A 24,680-nucleotide genomic window follows, 5' to 3' on the forward strand; every position below is an offset into this window, starting at 1 on the left:
AGGCAGACCTCTGAGTGTCTTCCTCCTCTCTCTGTTACTCCCTTGTCCTTTTTAGAGATTTGATCCCATGCTTTCTCTTTTTTTTGTCCATGTTTATGTCAGATAGCATTGCTCATTTTGTAATTGAATCTTGTTGTACTTTTCATTTCATTCTCACGTAAAGTAGACTACTCTGAAAAGCGCTATACAAATAAAATGTATACACACACACATTTTAATACTTTATTTGGTTCAACAAATTATATTACATAAACAGGGAATCAAATGTATCGGGGCCAAGCAGCACTGGACACTTAAGGGTACACATAGCACCTCCTTCTCCACGTGGCTAAGCTGCCAATAATATCTGAGACAGAGCAATATTTGGCCATTTGTTTGGCTTTTCTTTTAGACATTGCAGCAATTCTCAGACCGGTCATGGTGCATTTGTATACATGGCCAAGACTTCCGAACACAAGTACACTATATCTACACCTATACCCAAGGTTGGCCATCACATTGAGCAGTGGTTGGTATTTGATATACTTGTCCCGGAAGGCCTGGTCCATGTACAGATCAAAGGTACAGCCTACTTCTATGACCACAAGTTACAGGTTGAAAAAACCCTCAGCTCGGAACTAGGCAGAATCTGCACCTGGCTCGCTGATAACAAACTATCATTACACCTGGGTAAAACAGAGTCCATTCTCTTCGGTTCAAATAACAAACTCAGCAAGACCGACGGCTTCTCAGTTACAGTGGGTGACAATATTATCACAAGGAAAGATGAAATTACATACCTGGGTTCCATCCTAGAGGCAAATCTTTCCTGTGACAAAATGGCATCCAATGTAATAAAAAAAGTCAACCAACGAACTAGATTCTTGTACCGGATCTCCTCTCTGGTAAACAAGAATACCCTGAAGACTCTGGCAGGAGCACTCATTCAAGGGTACTACGACTAGCTTGCACCTCATGGTACCAAAGCACCTCAAAGGCGCTAAAAACAAAATTACAAACATCACAAAACAAACTGGTCAGACTACTGCTTGACCTTACTCCTAGAACCCACCTCACCCTTGCCCACTTTGACAACCTAGGATGGCTTAGAGTAGACGACAGAGTACAGGAACTTGCAACGGGCCTGGTCTACAAGATACACTACACCACTAAGGTACCCATGTGCATGTCAAAATACTTCCCAAAGGTCAGTGAATACCACGGCCACAACACCAGAGGGAGCTCCACAAATCATGTTAAACCCAGATTTGGCTCAAACAAGGGACTAAACACGTTTCGCAATTATGCCACATCAATGTGGAACGCCCTACCCACAGCTGTAAAGGAATGTGAATCACTACCCACTTTCAAAACCACTGTCAAAGAGCACCTACGGGAGAATGCAATTCGAAACTGGCCCCTGTAAATGTCCAAACCCAAGTTCAAGTTCAAGTTCTTTAATAGTTGTCATACAGAAGTACAGAATACTTTCATACAAAATGCTTCTTACTGTTACGCTCCAGAGACTGTGCTAGACAAGATAGTATCAAATAACATAATAACATAATATAGCATGAATTTAGAAGAAGAAAATGAGGTCACAGTGTTCGGTATAGACATATGTACAATGTTCTGAGTTACCATATAATATACAATACACAATACTATGCAGTGTACTAATGTACAGTACTATCTAGTGCAAAGCAGAAATGGGATGAGGTACAATTTTAGGTACAATTTACAGTAAGGTGTACGAGTTGTAGTGCAATCCTTCATCCATAAATATAAAGTGTGGGGAGTGGGTGCTACAGTGTGTTTGTTTAAAGTGGGTGTGTGCTATAAGTGTGTGGAGTGGGTGCTACAGTGTGTTTGTTTAAAGTGAGTGTGTGCGTGTGGATGTGTGTGCTATGTGCGTTTGGTGGTTGTTGTTGTGTAGTGTTCATTCATTGTTCGTTTAGCAGCCTGATGGCCTGGGGATAGAAGCTTCTTCTGAGTCTTTCTGTGCTCGCCTTGAGACTCCTGTATCGCTTGCCTGACCGCAGCAGTTCAAAGAGGCAGTTGTTCGGGTGACTGGAGTCTTTAATGATTCTCTTAGCCTTGCCCTTGCAACGCTTGTAGTAAATGTTCTGGAGGGTGGGGAGCCCCCCTCCAATTGTGCGTTCGGCTGAACGTGTCACTCTTTGTAGTCTGCTTTGGTCTTGTGCAGTGCTATTCCCAAACCAGGAGGTGATGTTGCCGGTCAAGATGCTCTCTATTGTACATGAGTAGAAGTTCTTAAGGATCTTCTGGCTGACTTGGAACTTCCTTAGGCGCCTGAGGAAGTAGAGGCGTTGTCGTGCCTTCTTCACAACACTGTTAATGTGTGTGGTCCATGTCAAGTCCTCGGATATGTAGGCTCCGAGGTACTTAAAGCTGTTGACTCTCTCAACCGGTGCCCCGTCGATGCTGAGGGGGCTGTAGTCCTTGACCCCCGACCTCCTGAAGTCCACAATCATCTCCTTTGTTTTGCTGACGTTCAGGGAGAGGCTGTTTTCCTGGCACCATCCCGCCAACCCCCAATGTACAGTCCCCCCCCCCCCACCCACCTCCAATGCCCCCCCCCCCCCTCCAATGTACAGTTTCTTCCCCCTCAAATGTATATACTCTCTTTTTAGACTATTTTTGTACTCATAAACAGTACTGTATATTTGTAGATCTGGTCATAAATATCTTGATGTAACAGTAGTCTACCTGTATGTCATATGTTATGATGAATTGTAAATGGCGACCCTGATGTAAACAAGACGAAAGTCTTTCTCTGGTCTGCATCCCCTTAACAATTGTGTGTATTGAGCTGTACTGTGTATTGTACCCATTCTGCAATCTGTTAATAACATTTTCAATCAATCAATCAAACACACCCACACAGTGTCGAAACTGTTGTAGAGATGTTCGCGTGCCGACACATCACTAGAGCTAGTGGACGTTCTGCTATCACATATATAAAAACACAGGAGAACTCGAGCCTTTACCCGACGGCAGGCCTGGCTACACCTACAGTTGTATGCGCACCAGGCACCTGTTCCATTTCACTTGACTTAGTTTTACCTATAGAAAAACAAATGCCAATAGTTACCTAACATTGATCATAGCCTGATAGATTACGCCTGACAGCGTTACATACATTACACCGTGTCCTCATATAGCCTACTCTTTCTATTATGTAACAGTTTAAATAAACAAATAAATAAATAAATAAATAAGCTTCACAGTTGATCGATGTATCATAAGTTAACTCCGATAAGCATGGAAGGGGGTGGTTGATTGAATTAAAGGCTTCGATTATTTTTCGTGAAGTAAAAAAAAGTGTAATATTATTTATCAGAAAACGCTTAATTATCGATCCTGAACTATGGGTTATTCGTTAGGTACAAAAAAAAGAAGAAGGAAAAAATCATAATGGCCAATGGATAGTTTCCCAGTCAATCACAATTCTGGTGTTGGATTGGATAAAATCTCTTTTAAAAGCCCCTTTTCTCAACGCCCTCAACAATAGGTTGGATTGTGCCCAATCACACCACTGGCATCAATTTGTTGGTCAATCTGGCCGTCAATCGGGTCCTTCTTGGCTTCCATTGGCTTCTGTGTCGAAAATGGGCGGGGTTATTCCGGAAAACACACTTCCTTGTCCGTATGTCATAATGCGCAGGACTGAACGGTAGGATCGATCGCTCGTTATGAAATCAACTGGACAAACAAATATCCGACGGAGGGATGCTTTATCTATTTGAATACTAAATGACATTGGGGTGTAATATTAGCACCTACTCGTAAATAGAGTTTGAGGATCTAATCATTTTTTATTTATATATTTAACCATCTATTAGCAGCACCCCCTTTCTCCAACATACACACCTTTTGTGGCTATGACTACGGATTTACTATCTGATTTGGATAGTCGTTTCTTCGCCGATAATCTCCTGACAAGCGAAGACTGGGGTGAGTGAACATCATTAATTATAAAACACACGGCGTGCTTATTGAACGTGCATGCCCGGTTCTAATGAAAGCGTGGATACACCGTGATATAGGCAGCGAAGCGTCATCATTCCATTCCAAGCCATGGGCGTTAAAGAAGCATCCCCTACGTCCCACGGGCAAAGAAGGGGGACAGTCTCAGTTCACTTATTCAAACGTTTACAAAACGGTAATGTAAGAAAGAGGAAGTTAAGTGGCGGGCAGAACTCAGAACATGTGTTTGTATCGTGGGGGGATGGAGTTGTGGCTGTTGTTGTGCTGCTGTGTGGGTTCTTGGTAAACCGACCCGGATATGCTGTTTATCTTTCACTGTGAATGAATGAATGAATGAAAACTTTATTTAACAGATTGCAGAATGGGTACAATACAGTACGGCTCAATACATACAATTGTTAAGGGGATGCAGACCTGAGAAAGACGTTTGTCTTGTTTCCATCAGGGTCCCCCATTTTCAATTCATATAGACATATATGACATACATGACATACAGATAGTCAGTACTGCTACATCTTTACATTTATGACATACCAGATTTGCAAATACAGTACTGTTTGTGATACAGAAGGAGTCAAGAAAAGGGAGTATATACATTTGACGTAGAAACTGTACATTGGAGGTTGGGTGGGGGGGGTTGGGTACATTGGGATATTGACAACCATACTGGGTAATTTACATTGGAGGTGGTTGGGGGGGGGGGGGGGGGCGGGGGGCATACTGTATAAACAAGTAACACTGTACATTGAGGGGGGGGGGGAGGAGACACTGTACAAACAAACACAATTGTACATTGAACTATTGACAAAACCATACTAGGTAAATGACTGTACATTGGAGGGGGTTGGAATGATTGGGTTAGGATATTTACAGGGGCCAGTGTTGAATTGCAGTCTCCCGTAGGTGTCCCTTGAGAGAGGTTTTGAAAGTGGGTAGTGATCCACATTCCTTTACAGCTTTGGGTAGGGCGTTCCACATTGATGTGGCATAATTGCGAAACGTGTTTAGTCCCTTATTTGAGCCGAATCTGGGTTTGACATGATTTGTGGAGCTCCCTCTGGTGTTGTGATCGTGGTATTCACTGACCTTTGGGAAGTATTTTGACATGTACATGGGTACCTTGGTCGTGTAGTGTATCTTGTAGACCAGGCCCATTGCAAGTTGTTGTACTCTGTCGTCTACTCTAAGCCATCCTAGGTTGTCGAAGTGGGCAGGGGTGAGGTGGGTTCTAGGAGTAAGGTCAAGCAGTAGTCTGACCAGTTTGTTTTGAGATGTTTGTAATTTTGTTTTTAGCGCCTTTGAGGTGCTTTGGTACCATGAGGTGCAAGCATAGTCGTAGTACCCCTGAATGAGTGCTCCTGCCAGAGTCTTCAGGGTGTTCTTGTTTACCAGAGAGGAGATCCGGTACAAGAATCGAGTTCGTTGGTTGACTTTTTTTATTACATTGGATGCCATTTTGTCACAGGAGAGATTAGCCTCTAGGATGGACCCCAGGTAGGTAATTTCATCTTTCCTTGTGACAATATTGTCACCCACTGTAACTGAGGTGGTGTGTGGGAGCGTCATCTGTGTCTGATTGATTGATTGAAAACTTTATTAACAGATTGCAGAATGGGTACAATACAGTACAGCTCAATACATACAATTGTTAAGGGGATGCAGACCAGAGAAAGACGTTCGACTTGTTTACATCAGGGTCCCCCATGTCAACGATGCATCATTACCCACAGCGTGTCCCTGTTTAGTTATCTGTCCATCTTTCTCACTTCTGATTTAAATTGTCTTCCCTTTTTTTTTTTTTTTTTTTTTTTTTCTTATAAACATACCTTTATTGCTAATGCAATTTCTGAAAATGTCAGAACTCATATATTCTCAAACCACTTGCATTGTCCAGTTGATTGAAACATCTGTTCATGTTTAATCTGAACTACTGACCCCCCCCCATACCCATCTAAACTTATCATTAAACCAACGTTCTCTGTCTCATCATCAGTATAGTAGGTAGACACATTTAATTTCATTTCATTTTCATATGATGAATTGAAAATGGGGGACCCTGATGTAATGTAAACAAGAGTAGAGGAGCCAAAGCTATATATTTAGGTTATTGTATTATATGAATGTTTATATGTTTATTTTTATAACCTTACATTGAAACGGTGCTGAGCAGTACTGAACAGATAGACTAAGGCCCCGTTTAGACGGAAACGCTAGCAGGTGAATCCGCAAAAATATTTTTGCTGATGTGCCTTTCGTTTATACGGAAACAGCGTTTTTACGTGGTGAAACCGCAAAAAAGTGAGACTACCTTCCAGGGTGGAATTCCTAGAAACGCAAAAGCTTTGCGATCTCGTCTAAACTATCAAAACGTATAAATCTGTTAAAACGATGACGAAAGGGTTGTCACGGCTCTGGTCGCGCGTACTGCTTACGTCACAGGTAGCAGGTATGCGCCAGTAGCCGAGACGTAAACAAAGCAAGTATGTCTGACTTATATCAATGGAGATCACCTGAAGGCTACATTGGCAGTACTTTTAACCCTTTCACTGCCACACGACAGAAGGTTAACCCTTACTATCACACAACCGGCTGTCGTGTGGCAGTGAAACGGTTAAATACACAAGAATCTGTCCCGCGGCGTGACTGGACCCTCTGTCTGTGAGTGACTCTGCTTTGGTGCAATCACATTCCCCATCCACAGTCTGCGAATCAGAGGCAGAGTAGGGCGGGTCTTCACAGCACGTCATGTGACATATGCGCCAATCGTGTGACAGCGGGTCTCCGTCGTTACAGCGTCGTCTGCACGGAGAATTCCACTCCAAAACGCTCGTCTAAACGTAAAATTAAAAGTGAAACCGCAAGATGACTTTTGCGGTTTCTGTTCACAAAACGCTCGTCTAAACGGGGCCTAAACAACATAGATTGAAGCCTGCATTTCTAGACCAGGGTGCCTTGCCTACCGGTTTGCTGTGGAAAGAGCCGGCAAGTTGATTTACGGCTTTCCAGTGTGGAGGAATTTTCATATGTCGAGTCGGCTGTGATTTTGGAGACTGGGAAAGTACAGTTTTCTTACCTTGTAGTAGTAACGTGAATATTTAGGAAAATAGCTTTAGGACGACTTCTGTGAGACTCGGATACAGGGGCCGGAATTCCTCACCAAGCCCGAAGAGGAATGGCCTCAGAACCCAGAACACCATGGGGACCTAACCACGGAGGACCCAGAGGTAAAGAACGCCGTGGTCAGCGCTACTGCAGCTGAAGAGCAGTTCGACACAGTTCAGCAGTTCCTGGAATATTACTCCAATTGGAACCGTCTCAAGAAGGCAGTCGTTGGATGCTGAAGCTTAGAAGCACTCTGCTGATGCTGTGTCGCAAGAGGAAGAAGATGAATGCTTCGCTCACAGTCTGAGGTACAGATGGAGATCTTCAAGGCAAGCCTGGAGAAGACCAACCTCACTGTGGAGAATATAAAGGAAGCAGAGCTCGAGATCATTCGTTACAGTCAGCGACATAAATACTCAGAAGAAATCGCCGTGCTTTGGAAAGGTGACTACGTCAAGATGAGCAGTCATATCGCTAAGCTCAAGCCAGTACTGCAAGATGGAATCCTCAGAGTAGGTGGAAGACTTGACAAAAATCGGCGATGCCTGAAGAGGCTAGGGATGTCCCGATCCGATCACGTGATCGGGATCGGCGTCGATCACGTGCTTTTCAGAGGATCGGGGATCGGGAAAAAATAATAATAAAAATCGGCAGTCAAAAAAAGAAATTTTATTTAACAAACATGACCATGTCCACGTCTTAAACTCATACGGAGGCCTTAGTTTTGGTTTTAAATTACACATAATATATCATCATTAATGTATTTATTGTCACACAGAGCAGAATAATTGTCCACAACAAACACATTCCCCTTTAATTTACACCGTTGCAACAAACACATCCCCTTTAATTTAGACCGGCTACACGCTACACATCACAACAACAGTACAACACGTCGCTCCCGAAACACGGTTAATATCCACTGACTTGAGCAGCTAGACTTAATGTCAGAGGTTTGGAACTAAGCATTTTAAAATAGAAAGTCAAGCCAGTGGCAATGTTTGCAAGGAGGACAGGCTGGAGGCGAAGTTTTCAGACTAACTTTTCACCTGGAGGATAACGTGACTGAGGATTATCGTCGGCGTTTCAGACCAGAATGGACCATTACGTAAGTCGAACACTGAATGTATACTAATGTGCAAACATATATTGAAACTTTTAATATTTCTCATATGAAGCAGAAGCACATTTCTCAGGGTGAATGTAATAACAAAAGCCTCCGCGCTCGCGCCCCAGACTATAGGCAACAGATGGGCTTGTCTCGCTCTGCCAGTTTCTGACAAATGCGTCAAAATTGATTACTAATGTGAAAGATCGGATCGGAAACGATCGGATCGATAGATATTTAAAATCACATGATCGGGATCGGATCGGAAGCAAAAAGGCGATCGGGACATCCCTACACCCAGCCATCCTACCTAAGGATCTCCATTTAACGGAGCTTATACTCCGAGACATCCACCAGAATGTGGGTCACAGCGGTCGTAACCACGTATTTTCCAAGCTGCGACTCAAGTTTTGGATCCCTGGAGCTCACGCAGCCATACGAAGAGTCCTCTCCCAACTGTGTAACCTGTCGACGATCACACAGTGCTGCTGGACAACAACAGACCATGGTGGATTTACCCCAGGACAGGGTTCTTCCAGATGACCCCCCTTTCACCAACACTGGGGTAGACTCAGGGTTAGAAAAAAAAAAAAAAAATCCCAGGGCTTTTTTTGCCCCCCTTAATTGATTTTCGGGGGCTTCTTTTGTATTTCGGGGGCACAGAATTTTTATGATAATTAACATAAAGATTATAAAACATTGTCGACACTTTTAGTGCACAGTCAAAATTGTTCAAGTAACAGTTTATTAACAAACTATTTATTACATGCATATTATACTGTGCGTGTGCATACTAAGGGCTAAACATCTGTGCAAATAGCACATACCACCAAAATCACAAATTGGCCCATGCCTACTAGACGCAAAGGATATCGGTTGTCAAGCTGTTTTGTATGTTGTAGTCTTGTCACGATACCAACATTTTGACTTTGATACAGATAGGAAAGGCAATGGAATATATTATTAGATGACAGAACATGGAAAATTCTTTATACAATTATTTAATTCATTATAATTGAAACGCTATTGAATAATAGTTAATTAATAGTTAATACAATTATCTTAAAGCTACAACTGAGCTATAATTTATACGTATAGCTACTGTCCATCAACGTCTTCCTTTTGAATGAAATAGGTTCAGGAGAGAGATGTAGAGAGAGAGAGAGAGAGAGAGAGCGAGACACACACACAGATAGACACAGATATTCTCAGCCCCCCTTTCCTCTGAGCGTTCCCAGTGATGGCTTACTATGTGCGTGTGTGTGTATGTGCAAACGGGAACGGGACACAAATCTGTGCAATAGCACACACCACCAAAGTCACTGGCTGGCCCACAGTGTGCGTGTATGTGCATGTGCTAACTCCGCTAACGATTTCCGCCTCAGTAACATTAGCTGCCTCGCCGGATTCCTCTTTCTCCTCGTCTCTCTTTTGCTCAAAATAAAAATGAATGGGCTTCATGGCTGGCTGAATTTTTTGCGTTGTCTGATTTTGAATGTATAAAATCCTCCGTTCAGACAACGGGACTAACTTCGTTTGAGCGGAGCGCAAGCTAAGAGCTATGAAACAATAGCTCTAAGGTCGAGAACACTCTACGACAGAGGGGAATCCAATGAATTTTCAACCCCCCTGTTCTCACCATGGCGGAGTCTGGGAGCGGATGATCAGGTCGGTCAGGAAGATTCTCAGCACCACCTTAAAGCTCCAGACTCTGGATGAAGAAGGCCTACACACCGTCTTGTGTGAGGCAGAAGCCATCATTAACAGTCAACCGATAACCAAGGCTTCTAGTGATCCGGACGACCTGGAAGCGCTTACCCCCAACCACCTCTTGCTCCTCCAGTCAAAGCCTTCCCTGCCTCCAGGCCTCTTCGTGAAAGAAGAACTCTACTCCCGCAGGAGATGGAAACAAGTCCAGTATATGGCAGACATATTCTGGAAACGATGGACACAGGAATATCTACCTCAGCTCCAAGAGAGACCGAAGTGGACACGTGTGTCACGCAACTTCGCTGAGGGAGACGTCGTCCTGATCCACGACTGCACCCCGCAACTCCTGGGTCTTGGCCAGGGTCATCGAGGCGGTTCCTGACCAGCACAGGCTCGTGTGCCGGGTCTGTGTCAAGACGAAGATGACCATTTTAGATAGACCTATCACTAAGGCATAAAAAAAAATATTGTTTGTTTCCTGTTGGTTGTCAGTTAAGGCCATGCCATGGGGGGTAGGGAATTTATTTTATTTTTTATTTTATTCTTTCCCACGGCGACTATGGATAGGGAATTTCTTTATTTAATTACTCTGCCAGCATGTTTAATATCCATAATACTAAAGGTTTGACTAAGATTTCTATGAAACGTTATTTAAAAAAGAAAAGAAAAAGGTATATATATATTTTTTTTTAATTCTTTTTTAAAAAACTCATAAAATATATTGGGTCGCACGACTCGCACCTAAATCGGCAGGGTCTGCAACCGGAAACAAACCATTATTTTTTTTAGGCCTAAGGTCTGTCTTTTCCAAGAAGCGTCATGAGGCGTTGGTAAAGACCGTCATCCTACAGTGTGCCATGTACTAGTGACCTCTGGCACCAGGTATTGGTTATCCAGCAACAGAGACACTTATCAGTTAAAATAGTGTTTGGTTTATCTCCTTGTTTTTTAGTTGTTACTAGTAATTGTCTCTAGATTAGAAGTACATTTTAGGGGCCGGTGTAGAGGAGCGAAAGCTATATTATTGTATTATATGAATGTTTATATGTTTCTTTTTATAACCTTACATTGAAACGGCATTAGGAATATTGATTGGATTTAGATAGTCATTGAACCGGCTTATTTGTCATAGAACATTCTAGAACATTTGTGATGTCACAGTATGATGTCATAATCAAACATTCTAGAACCTTTGTTGATGATGTCATAACCAAACATTCTAGAACGTTTGTGATGTCACCGTATGATGTCATAACCAAACATTCTAGAACATTTGTGTATCTATATATATTCAACAAATTTTTCTCAGAAGAGCTCATTGTGCATCTTAAAACTGATGAGCAGTACTGAACAGATGGACTAAACAACATAGATTGAACTGCCTGCATTTCTAGACCAGGGTGCCTTGCCTACCGTTTTGCTGTGGAAAGAGCCGGCAAGTTGATTTACGGCTTTCCAGTGGAGGAATTTTCATGTGTCGAGTCGGCGGTGATTTTGGAGACTGGGAAAATACAGTTCAAGTTCAAGTTTCAAGTTTCTTTATTAGTTGTCATACAGAAGTACAGAATACTTTTATACAAAATGCTTCTTTCTGTTTCGCTCCAGAGACTGTGCTAGGCAAAAATAGATAATAAAATAAGTATAGCAAGTATAAAATAGACGTCATGTACTACTACAGTTTTCTTACCTTGTAGTAGTAACGTGAATATTTAGGAAAATAGCTTTAGGACCACTTCTGTAAAGAAAGACTTTGCTGTGGAAGTGAAATAAACCATTGGATATCTTTTGTTTTACACTGGAGCGGCTGTGGACATTATTTTTCTTTATCAACGAACGTACTACTCACGAGTAAGCAACTTTAACCAGTAGAGTGGAACCTCGGCCCTCATACACATCTTTCTGGCTATGACTATGGATTTACCATCTGATTGGGATAGTCGTTTCTTCGCCGATAATCTCCTGACAAGCAAAGATTGGGGTGAGTGAACATTAATAAAACACAGAGTGCTTATTGAACATTCATGTCCGGTTATAATGAAAGCGTGGATACACCGATATAGGCAGCGAAGCGTCATCATTCCATTCCAAGCCATGGGCGTTAAAGCATCCCCTGCGTCCCACGGGAAAAGGGGGGACAGTCTCAGTTCACTTATTCAAACGTTTACAAAACGGTAATGTAAGAAAGAGGAAGTTAAGTGGCGGGCAGAACTCAGAACATGTGTTTGTATCGTGGGGAGGGAGTTGTGGCTGTTGTGCTGCTGTGTGGGTTCTTGGTAAACCGACCCGGATATGCTGTTTATCTTTCACTGTGGTGTGTGGAAGCGTCATCTGTGTCAACGATGCATTACCCACAGCGTGTCCCCGTTTAGTTATCTTTCCATATTTCTCACTTCTGATTTAAATTGTCTTCCTTTTTTTAAACATACCCGTTACAAGGCTAATGCAATTTCTGAAAATGTCACGGATGTAGCCAATGTCAGAACTCATATTCTCAAACCACTTGCATTGTCCAGTTGATTGAAACATCTGTTCATATTTAATCTGAACTACACTGACCCCCCCCCCCCCATACCCATCTAAACTTGTATCATTAAACCAATGTTCTCTGTCTCATCATCAGTATAGTAGATAGACATATTTAATTTCATTTTCATATGATGAATTGAAAATGGGGGACCCTGATGTAATGTAAACAAGACGAAAGTCTTTCTCTGGCCTGCATCTCCTTAACAATTGTGTGTATTGAGCTGTACTGTATTGTACCCATTCTGCAATCTGTTATGTTCAATCAATCAATTCTCCATGTAGGCCTCACCCCTGAGCGGTGGTGTAGTCATGGTAGGATTCATATTAGTAAGATGTAGTCTGATAGCCAGACACCGTCTCCACACTTTGTTTTAGCACTGTGCCCAGTGCAGGAAAGTACCTTGTTGTGATCTCATGCCACCATCTTTAGGCTTTTTCGTTGGTAATTTGACAGATGGGTGTTAGTAAACGCTGCTGATCTTGAGTCGAGAAGACGAGTGTGTAAAACTGAATAAGCCCCAGAATATCCTAAAAAGCTATATAGGCTTTTAGGGTGTAACGATGCGACCTCACAACGATTATTCAGGCAACGATTCAATGCATCATGAAATCTCTTAATTTGACCACGATTCGATACATTTTCGATTAATTTAATTATCAGTTAACTTAATTCCCCAATTTTTTTTGAATACACATGTGGCTGGACTATAGGTAAATAAAAACAATACACACACAAAAAAAACATTACAATTTTTTTTTAATTATTTTCTATTTCGATTAATTTAGATTATAATCGAGCCTAACATTTTCAAATCGATGCAGTTGAATTGTCACATTAGAATCGATGCATTTCGATTAATCGATGCATCGTTACACCCCTATAGGCTATAGATCTGTTCCTCAACAAGGACCAAGATAGAGGTGCACGTGGCTCTCTTGTTCTGTGTCCGTCTCTTACATAGGCTATCCTGAGACTTGTTTGTTTGACTCTGAGTGACTGAATCTAGATTAGATTGAAATGTAGTTGTCATCATATACAGCACAAGTACAGTACAATGAAAATAAGTTTGCCATCCAACCAGAGTGCAAATGTAACAGTAAAGTGCAATAGTAAGTATATACAATGTACAAGTGATTAAACTGGGTATAACATATATAAATGAGTACTACTAAGTGTAGTGCTAATCAGATTATTCCCATTCCTCGCCATCGACGAGTATACTCGTTATTGGCCACCAATCATTGGACGCCAACAACGAGTATACTTGTTATTAGATCGTTATTTCTTTTATTCGCTATTTCCATTCATAATCCATCCAGGAAGGCTGTGTAACCATAGGGCCTAAACAAAATTATGGTTTGGTTCCGGTTGCCGACCGACCCTGCCGATTTAGGTGCGACCCAATTTATTTTATGAGTTTAAAAAAATAAAATAAAAAGAGAAAATATATATATATATATTTTTTTCGAACATGCTGGCAGAGTACATGCATCCATGTTGTTGTGAACATTTTAATTAAATAAAGAAATTCCCTATCTATGTGAATAAATAAAAATCCCTACCTACCCATGGCCTTAACTGACAACCAACAGGAACCAAACAATATTTTCTTTTATGCCTAGGGAATGGGTCTGAGATCGCGAAGGTCCAATGCCGCCGTCTGGTGGTATGTGGCCGATGTTGCACTCCCTTTGAGACTCTGTGTATCTCTCTGTGCGTCGATGAAATTCATCCGGGCGGAGTTTTCGAATTGCCTGGACCGAGGGCTCTACCCGATCGCATTGAATAGTTTTTGGGACATCCGATTCATTATGCTGTGATGGGTTATGTCGTGGCCCAAATGGACATACGATCTAGCAGATGGCAATCAAATAATTGGAATATTCTTTTTGGAATCTCACCGGCCACAGGTAAGAGCAATTTAACGTCAATTTCAGCTTGGTTGTGCATTGTTTTTATAGCCATCGCCCTGATCAGTGTACTAACAAATGCCGTACATAAGCGGCACGGTGGTGTAGTGGTTAACACTGCATGTTCTCCCCCCCCCGATAAGATAAACCCAATGGAAAAACATGCACAACAATTAGGGATGCCCCGATCGATCGGCCACCGATCGTTATCGGCCGATAATCAGTATAAATATGCGATCGGTGATCGGTGATAATGCTTTATTTTCGCCGATCGTCAAAACAGATCTCACTCGCTGAGTTCTGTCTCAGACACCGGGAGCTGCACACAGTGCTGCGCGTCTGCTCCTCCTCCAGCTCCTCCCGCACGCATGTAAACACGGGTCTAGTCTAGTGGGACGGGACCTCCATGAGCTAACGTTAGCTACCGTTACAAAATGACCCAGTCAACTATTCACTTTTAGTTTAATACATGATGAGGCATTGTCTAACTGAACGGTATCTAGCCGGCTAGCTACTGATAGCTAGGGCTGGGCGATATGACGATATTATATAAATATCGGGTACAGTTCATTAACGATACACTTTTTTAACGTATCGTGGATATCGTGATGTTTTGCCCAAGAGGATTGTGTCGCGTCAATCTGGTCCACCCCGTTCAAACTTTTGAACAACGCCGCTCCCACACACACACTACTGCATCAAAGTTAGTTAGTACTTATGATTAACAAAGGCATTCGTTTTGTGGCATCAACATTATATAGTTACACGTTATATAGTCAGCGTATTTACCCAAACATAGCAACGTCCGATGACGACATAGATAGCAAGCGTTACTGTTCATATCTCAGTCCGTGCCGAGTTGTGCGTGCCCATTCTGCGGTCTGTTAATAAAGTTTTCAATCAGACAGATGTATGGAAAGGCTTTTATTATAACATTTGTTGCAGTAAAATCATTATGCCTCGTTGTCATGCTGCGGTGCGCTAGTAATCACTCGTCGGCTGCGGTGAGCTGTTGTTGTTGTCGTTGAGCTGAGCTCTCGTTAAAATCAAGGAGGGCATTCAGGAAGTAAAAAAAGAATAGCGCTGCTTGCCGATTGGTGCTAAGAACAGCAGGGCGGGTACAAGCGAATGATTCAATGAATGAAAACGTTATTAACGATTGCAGAATGGGTACAATACAGTACAGCTCAATACAACAACAGTGGACTGACTGGAGGATGAAGACCAGAAAAAGACTTTCGGCTTTTTTACATAAGGGTCCTCCATTTTCAATTCATCAAAACATTTAGAGACATACAAATATACAGTAGTTTCATAAAAATGCTAAAATCCTATTGATTGATTTAAAACTTTATTAACATATTGCAGAATGGGTACAGTACAGCTCAATACATACAATTGTTAAGGGGATGCAGACCAGCGAAAGACTTTCGTCTTGTTTACATCAGGGTCCCCCATTTTCAATTCATCATATTTCATATCTAAATCATATAATATCTCATTGCTAAATATATGCAATATATAATCTAATAATCCAATAATCTAAATCTAATATATAATATAAAAATGCTAAATGCATGGGTATTTTATTTTGTCTTTAATGTTAGCTTGCAAACTCAAATACTGTCTTGGTAAGCCTCATAATGAATTGTTTGGGGGAAAAAAGAAAAACATTGTGATGCGTATCGTGTATCGCCGAAAGGTCAGAAAATATCGTGATATCATATTTAGGCCATATCGCCCAGCCCTACTGATAGCTCCTGATATCAACAAATGATTGATTGATTGATTGATTGAAAAGTTTATTAACAGATTGCAGAATGGGTACAGTACAGTACATCTCAATACATACAATTGTTAAGGGGATGCAGACCAGAGAAAGACTTTCGTCTTGTTTCCACCAGGGTCCCCCATTTTCAATTCATCATAACATATATGACATACATGACATACAGATAGACAGTACTGCTACATCTATACATTTATGACATATCAGATTTGCAAATACAGTACTGTTTGTGATACAAAAGTGTCCAGAAAAGGAGTGTATATACATTTGGCGTAGAAACTGTACATTGGAGGAGGTTGGTGGGATGGGGTTGGGTGGGTTGGGTGAGGGCTGTACATTGGAGGTGGGGGGGGGGTTGGGTAGGGGACACATACACATTTTACACTGTACATTGGAATGTTGACAAAGCCTTACTTGGTCATTTACTGTACAACTAGGTTAGGACATTTGTAGGGGCCAGTTTCGAATTGCAGTCTCACGTAGGTGTTTTTTGAGAGTGTTTTTGAAGGTGGGTAGTGATTCACATTCCTTTACAGCTTTAGGCAGGGCGTTCCACATTGATGTGGCATAATTGCGAAACGTGTTTAGTCCCTTGTTTGAGCCGAATCTGGGTTTTACATGATTTGTGGAGCTCCCTCTGGTGTTGTGATCGTGGTATTCACTGACCTTTGGGAAGTATTTTGACATGTACATGGGTACCTTGGTCGCGTAGTGTATCTTGTAGACCAGGCCCATTGCAAGTTGCTGTACTCTGTCGTCTACTCTAAGCCATCCTAGGTTGTCAAAGTGGGCAGGGGTGAGGTGGGTTCTAGGAGTCAGGTCAAGTAGTAGTCTGACTAGCTTGTTTTGAGATGTTTGTAATTTGTTTTTTAGTGCCTTTGAGGTGCTTTGGTACCATGAGGTGCAAGCATAGTCGTAGTACCCTTGAATGAGTGCTCCTGCTAGAGTCTTCAGGGTATTCTTGTTTACCAGAGAGGAGATCCGGTACAAGAATCGCGTTCGTTGGTTGACTTTTTTTATTACATTGGATGCCATTTTGTCACAGGAAAGATTAGCCTCTAGGATGGAACCCAGGTAGGTAATTTCATCTTTCCTTGTGACAATATTGTCACCCACTGTAACCGAGAAGCCGTCAGTCTTGCTGAGTTTGTTATTTGAACCGAAGAGAATGGACTCTGTTTTGCCCATGTGTAATGATAGTTTGTTGTCGGCGAGCCATATGCAGATTTTGCCTAGTTCCGAGCTGAGGGCTTTTTCAACCTGTAACTTGTTCTTGTCAGAGACCAGCAGGGCTGAGTCGTCCGCAAACAGGAACAAGTTGCAGTCACAAGCTGACGACATGTCATTTGCATAAATTAGGAATAGTAGCGGTCCTAGTATGCTTCCTTGTGGAACACCACAGCTCACTGTGAGGGGGGGGGATAGGGTACCGTTTACTTCCACCATCTGTTCCCTCCCCTCCAGGTAGGATTGTATCCAGCTCACTGATAAACTATCAAAACCAATTGCTTTTAGCTTGTCAATCAGAATGGTGTGATTGACAGTGTCGAAGGCCTTTTGTAGGTCCAGCATGACCATGCCGCAGTATTTGCCCGCGTCCACCTCTTGTTTGATGTGGTCGTTCAAGTAGAGAAGGCATGTGTCAGTGGAGTGGGATGTTCTGAAGCCAGATTGGAATTCGTAGATTAGATTTTTTTCCGCGAGGTATTTTTCGATCTGTTCGTATACTATTTTTTCTATGACTTTCGAGATGGATGTAAGGATAGAAACAGGGCGGTAGTTACCCGGGTCTAATTTGCTGCCCTTTTTGTGCAGGGGTGTTACTCTCGCAATTTTGAAGTCCTTGGGGACGTGTCCCTGTTTTATGGAGAGGTTTATTATGTGTGTGATGACTGGGGTGATGGCTGCTGCTGAGTCTCTGAGGAATTTGGAGGGGATGTTGTCATGGCCAGTGGCCTTGTTTGGTTGGAGGGCGGTCAGTTTTTTGAGTACCTCATCTGTAGTTACTATTTCCAGTTTGAAGTCGTCTTTGTGGACGCCTAGGTTCATGTAGTATGCTACTATGTGTTCTACCCCATACTGCCCTGAGTGGGAGGGTAGTTTGTTTACCAGTGTTGTGGCTATGTTTGTGAAGAAAGTGTTTAAGTAATTGGCTACATCCAGCTTGTCTGTGATGAGCGTGTTGTCCGTCTTTATGTTTATGTTTGAGAACCTGGTTTTGAGTTTTTTACTGCAGCCTAGTTGATTGTTGAGTAATTTCCAAAGTTCACGTGGTTTATTTTTGTTTTCCTCGGTTTTGTCATTGATGAAATTTTTTTTTGCAGTTTTGATCATGGAGTTTACGTCATTTCTTAGTCTGTTTCTTTCTAGTTTGAGTTCAGTCACGTGGTCTTGGAGTTCACTGCTCGTGCTTTTGGTAAGCTTTGACTGACTTTTACGAAACTCAGAGCATTTTTTGTCTCTGGCTTTCATAGCGGTCAGTATTTCAGTGTGCATCCATGGCTCAGCGCGATTTTTTACCCTGGTGGTTCTTAGGGGGGCCATTTTGTTTAGTATTGATGAAAATTTGGTTTTGAAGCCAAGCCAAGTTTCTTCAACCAGTGTACCATTGAGTTCATCTGACCAGTCCAGACTCTCCAGTTCAAGGTTAAAGGCCTCGCTAGAGTAGGTTTTGAGGTCTCTAGATGTGACTTTTTTGTGACAGCCAGCCTTTAGTTTTAGCTTTTTGCGGGTACAGAATATCATGTAATGATCACTTAACCCGCATGCTATAACCCCTTTACTGGAGATCTTGGACTTGTCAGAGGTCAGTATGAGGTCAATGGTAGTCTGAGTTGATTCACATATCCTTGTGGGTTGGGTGATTAGTTGGCTGAGGCCGTGCAGATCACAAAACCTATTGAAGGATTTGAAGACGGGTGCATTTTTTTGTTGCATATCCGTGTTCCAATCCCCAATAAGAATTTTTTCCGCATCCTCAGCTCCAGCTAAGCACACATCCAGAGTATCATAAAAACCAGTCTGTTCTGGTGGTCTATAGATTGTGCCTATTAGTACTGATTTTGCCCTTTCAAATAAGATTTCAATCCATACAGTTTCAATCTCGTCATGGTTAAGGTCAGTACGGTTGCTGAATTTGGTATCTTTGTGTATATACACACAGACACCACCTCCATACTGGTTCCTATCCCTCCTGATGATTGAATAGTCCTCGATTTCTATCTCTGGATCCTGAACAGATGAGTCAAGTTTTGTTTCTGTGAAACATAATATATTTGCCTTACCGTTTAGAAACAAATGTCTGATTTCAGCCAATTTCGGTTTCAAGCTGTTTATGTTTAAGTGAAATATGTGAAGTCCATTTTTGCTTGTAATAAGTTTGATGTCGTCACAGTTGAGGTAACTCTGTTCCATTGTGTCCTGTCCTGTGGTGGGGGGAGGGGGGGCGTTGTTGCTGTTTGTGCCGTGGGTGGGGAGGGGGGGGAGGGGTGATGCTTTGTCCTTTGCTGGTGTCTGTATTCCTTTGTGTGAAAGCCCGCGATGTGGGGGGGGGGGGGCTGGTTGATTACAGATATGTCTGATTGTACTCCATTGTGCTCCAGCAATAGTCTAGTTATCTAGTACTAGTGTATGATACCTCTGTTAGCTCACGTTAGCTTAGCTCACTGTTCAAAACGAAATGTCCCATTCAACTAAATAGTTCACTGAGGCGTTGTCTTAACGTTATATTTCCGGCTAGCAGTAGCTACAGACAGCTCCTGATATCAATGTCTTATAACACTCATTCGATGCATATTCGAAGCCCGGCTTGCGTCGCAGTCACTAACGGGGATAGCTGAGGGAGTAGGGTATATCTGCAGAGCCTAGGGTAAATCTGCAGAGCCGAATGTGATTTGATCAAAGCAAGAGTATACACACAGACAGTGGAGATAGCGAGCATTTTGACTTGTTGCGTGGTGGCGTTGTCTCGCAGATAATACAACTACAAGTACAAGTCTAATTATATAATATATATATATTTTATAAAAAAAAAAAAAAAAAAACATTATATATTTTTTTTTTTTATTAATCAAAAACGATCGGTATCGGATCGGTATCGGCCGATATGGCTCAAGACGATCGGTGATCGGTATCGGTGGCAAAAAACGTGATCGGGGCATCCATAACAACAATAGATCGCTAACGCTGTGGCGTCCCTGACGAAGATGGACCGGAGCACTTGGATTGGTCCCCTGGCGCGGGCCCGCGGCTCACGTTGACGCCTGTCTGCTCCCGGCTGCCCTTGGGGGGGAAGGACGACGGGATGGGTTAATCCCAGATACGAATCGCATGCATGCATCGCATGCGTGCCGATTGATGACCTCTGAGCAGGTCCTAAATTATTATTATTAACAAATGCCGTTATTAGGGCTGTCTTAAATACTTCGAAGCTTTTGGCACAAGCTTCGAACATTAAAAAAAAATCGAAGTTTAAATTTTTTTTTTTTTTTTTTTTAAACTTTTTTTCAATTTTTTTTTTTACTTCGATTTGTGTGTGTGTGTGTGTGTGTGCGCGCGCGGTGGGGCCGGGGGACAAATACACTGGAGGAAAGTAACCCAGTTCAGCACTGCCCAAATTATATCATCACTATTGCCTGTTTGAAGGATATCATCCTCAAATACATATACACCTACATGCCTTGTAGAATTCCACACATAAGAAAGAAAGATACTGGGATGAATAAACAAAATAGGAAATAAAATTTAGATAAGGTGCTACTGAGATGTTTTGGTGAGTTCTTTGTTTTTTTGTGGAAGTTGCCCTTCTTAAAAATGCATGAACATTCACTGATAATTGGTCTGTAGTGGAGTCTACAAGGTCTACATTGCCGGACCATGTAGAATCCGGACCTTGTAGACTCACATAATTCTGTGCATAGTTTAGTCTACACAGGCCATATTTCAAATAATCAAAATCTTACTTCATTCATCTTAAACATTCTTGATTTGGGGGATTGGTAGTTCCCATGAAATCTGAAGTTGTTCAAACGACAACAGCGATCCACCTTGAATTAAATCACACAGCCGAGTGAAACCTTGTTGGCTCAGTCACGAAAGGGGCTACTTAATTAATTAATCCAACCCACTTTATTTATAAAGCACATTTAAAAACAACAAAGTTTATGAAAGTGCTGTACAAGTCCCACAACATAAGATAAAAAAAATTTTTCTCTTTTTTTTTTTTCTTTTTTTTTTCTCGAAGCTTCGAATTAAAATCGAAACTCGGCCCCGAAGCTTCGATTGCCAAAAAAAGCTTTGAAGGTCAGCCCTAGCCGTTATTGACAATCAATTAATCAGAAACGACCTCCCCCCTTTCATGCATTCATGATGGAACATAATATACCGATCATATGTATTTGAATTTTTTATTGTAGCGTGAAGGGGTGGGAATCGCAAGAGACCTCGCGATACGATACTATCGCGATACTTGAGCCGCTGTCAACATGTTTTATCGAATAAAATAAAGTTCAGTCTGTTCATCTCACTTCAATCATTTTTATTGCATAACATGGTATTTTCTCAAGCAGACAGATGTAAACACTGTAATCTGTGTTGCATGTTCCTGACAAACAACTGTTTGTATTACAGTCATATTCCAACTTAACTGAATACACATGTGTGTGGACTACTGTATTATTACAGGTATTGAAATGAACAATGCAACTTAAAAAAATAAATAGATTTCTTTTATTTTTTATTTTTATGAATAATTAAATATCGATACTTGGCGTCCCTGTATCCATACAGTATCACCACGCAAAGTATCGCGATACTACTATGTATCGATTTTTTCCCCCACCCCTAGTAGCGTGTATAGGGACGAAATGCCAATGGATTAAGTATAATATGCGTCGCGGCCTATTACTAGCCTCCCAGGAATTACCCTAAACCGCTCTAAAACCATACTTATATTCACCACAATATAAAACGGGAATGTGTGGATGGAAAAAATATTCCTTTTTCACATATTGAACGATAGATACTCGATGTCAAATCGGCCATAGTATTGCATCCATAGCTATAATATTTATATAGTTATAGCCCTGCAAACAAGGTGAGCGATTCCCATCGTTTACAGCGGTGGCGGTAGCTACTACAGGATAAGGCTAATCCCTGGCAGTCAATGAGTTAATATGTATAAAGACAGACTCATACTGGTCAGCAGCATAACTAGTAAGAGTAGGTAAGGGATATACATATATAGATATACACAGATATGTAAAATGATTATGTGTAGCCTGCAGGTATAGTACAGACAGATGTGGATATATATTATATATAGGGCTGACCCCTATTAATCTATTAGTCGACTAATTGGTCGAAAGGAGCCGTAGTCGACTGGCCAACCTCTTAGTCGAATATAATTTTTTTTATCATTCTTTCCAAAAGAAAAGAGGCCTAGAAGCGTGGCTAACACTAATGGCACGCATACCAGAGGCTAACTGCCTACGAAAACAGGCACAGAGGCACTGAAAGAGGATTTCACCCATCTAATGAACACACTAGACTAGACAAATATCAAGATGTAGTGGACCAATTGCATGCTTTTGCAGAGGACAAGAAGCCTTCAGTTGACTCCTTCAGACATTAAGCACCCCCACAGCCCAAATGGAATGATAAAAAAAAACGTAAAAAAAAAAGAAAAAAAAAATTACAAATATTATATATATATTTTTTTTAGTCAACCAATAGTCGACTTAACGGCAAATTTTGGCCAATCCTAGTCGACCATCCAAATCCTTAGTCGGGAACAGCCCTAATATATATATATACACGGTATATGCAGCATACAGTTATATGGGTGTATGCACGTATATAAGTAGGTATATAGAAGGATTATATGCAGGTATATTCAGACAGATATGTATTGTGTATATATAGCTGCATAACTAGTAACTAGCCCTGAGTTGAGCAGAGTAGCTCAGCTGAGCTCATATTGTCCTTTTCCAGGCATCCCTTCCCCAGGCATCTAGACCTACATGGACTAGGGATGCACGATATTGATTTTTTGACACTGATATCGATAACTTTATGCTCCTCAAGTCGATAACCGATACCGATAACCGATATTTATTGTATTATAATATTTTTTTTTAAATGTGTATATATATATATATATATATATATATATATATATATATATATATTTTTTTTTAGTATTTATAAGCTCCGACGTCATCGGTACTGCTATCGGTACTCGAGAAATTATGGAGTTTTTTTTTGAGGAATTTAAACGTCGCAAACTAATCTTGTTGGCCGTTTGTCTCTGCCTGCGAGAGGAGCAGGCTGTGCTGTGCTCTCTCCTCTCTTCCCCTCCCACACACACACACACTCACTCACACACACACACACACACGGGTGCTGCAGAGTACAGACAGCTCTGCTCTCATCATGGGCCTGGCGGACAGAACGAAACGTTCAAAAGTCTGGGTCTATTTTACTAAAGTCGATGCTGACAACGCTCGTTGCCACAAGTGCAACAAGACATTTGCCAGTAATGTATAAGCGCTGGTACTTGTCAATGTGGCTGGCGGGGAACTAACGTTAATAGCCTGAGCTCCGAGTAGAGTAATGGCTGACAATCCGGAGGTAAATAAACGAACGAGAGCTTCTGATTGGTGGTAAGAAGAAGAGGTGGGTGCAAGCAGTGGGACGTAATTGGCAGATCGACTGTCTGCCTCCGAATGTAACGTGACTACGTCACAGCCAAGAAAGGGAGCGCTGGATTTGTGAAAAACTCCCTGTTCCTAAACCACACGCTATCAGTTTTACCACAGTACTGGCAAAACGGGAGGAGGCTATAATAAAAACAAGCGGCCTTCATCCAAATCCACCCACACCGGATTTCTTTTAACCAAAAAATGTATTATATTATCGGAGCTATCAATAACGTTATCGGGTTTATCGGGATGACGTCATAATTGCATCCCTAACATGGACTACAACGATGGACCATTAGCCCCAGACATGACCTCGGTTTATCTCATACGTCGTGTAGACAGTACCTGGGAGGGTGTCCTTTCACTCTGATAATGGGCACAACATTTAGGATGGCAGCGGTGACCTAAAGGTTAGAGAAGTGGGGCTTGTAACTGAAAGGTCGCCGGTTCAAAGGGAAAAGTGCCCCAGTGTGAGCAAGGCACTTAACCCCCAACCACTCCAGTGGCCAACAGTGCCAGACTGTGGTTGTACTACTAGGCACTGTGGGAGTGGGAATCGTGGCGTGACTGGCGTCGCTGGAAAGGAGCGTGCTCCGTGTGAGCCTACCCTGGATAAATGAAGGTTAAAAAAAAGTAGCTAGGTATCTTTTCTTGTCTCCTTTCCTCCAGGAAAGTGAGGGTAGTGCACTCCACCCGTAGAAGGAGGCGATGTCTTTCTTTACTGAGACCGCAGGAAAGGCTGAGAGTCACAGAGACAGTTAGTTAGGACAGCCGAAACCCGTCCAATCTTTCGCCGTCGACTAAAGACTCACTTCTTCAACCATTATCTTAAAGGTGACATGCA

General features: G+C 41.9%; 1 protein-coding gene across 2 annotated transcripts in view; it reads left to right on the forward strand.

The window, feature by feature from the left end:
• The first annotated feature begins 3,679 nt into the window (after positions 1-3,679).
• atf6b (activating transcription factor 6 beta) overlaps positions 3,680-24,680 on the forward strand; it is a 102,914-nt gene continuing 81,913 nt past the window's right edge. For both annotated transcript variants that reach the window (XM_084313232.1, XM_084313233.1), the window contains exon 1: positions 3,680-3,957. In XM_084313232.1, coding sequence (XP_084169358.1) covers positions 3,885-3,957 — 73 coding nt within the window. In that variant the 5' untranslated portion in view covers positions 3,680-3,884. The remainder of the gene's footprint in view (positions 3,958-24,680) is intronic.

The sequence above is a fragment of the Notolepis coatsorum genome (genome assembly GCF_963971535.1).
Source record: "Notolepis coatsorum genome assembly, chromosome: 4".
NCBI lineage: Eukaryota > Metazoa > Chordata > Actinopteri > Aulopiformes > Paralepididae > Notolepis > Notolepis coatsorum.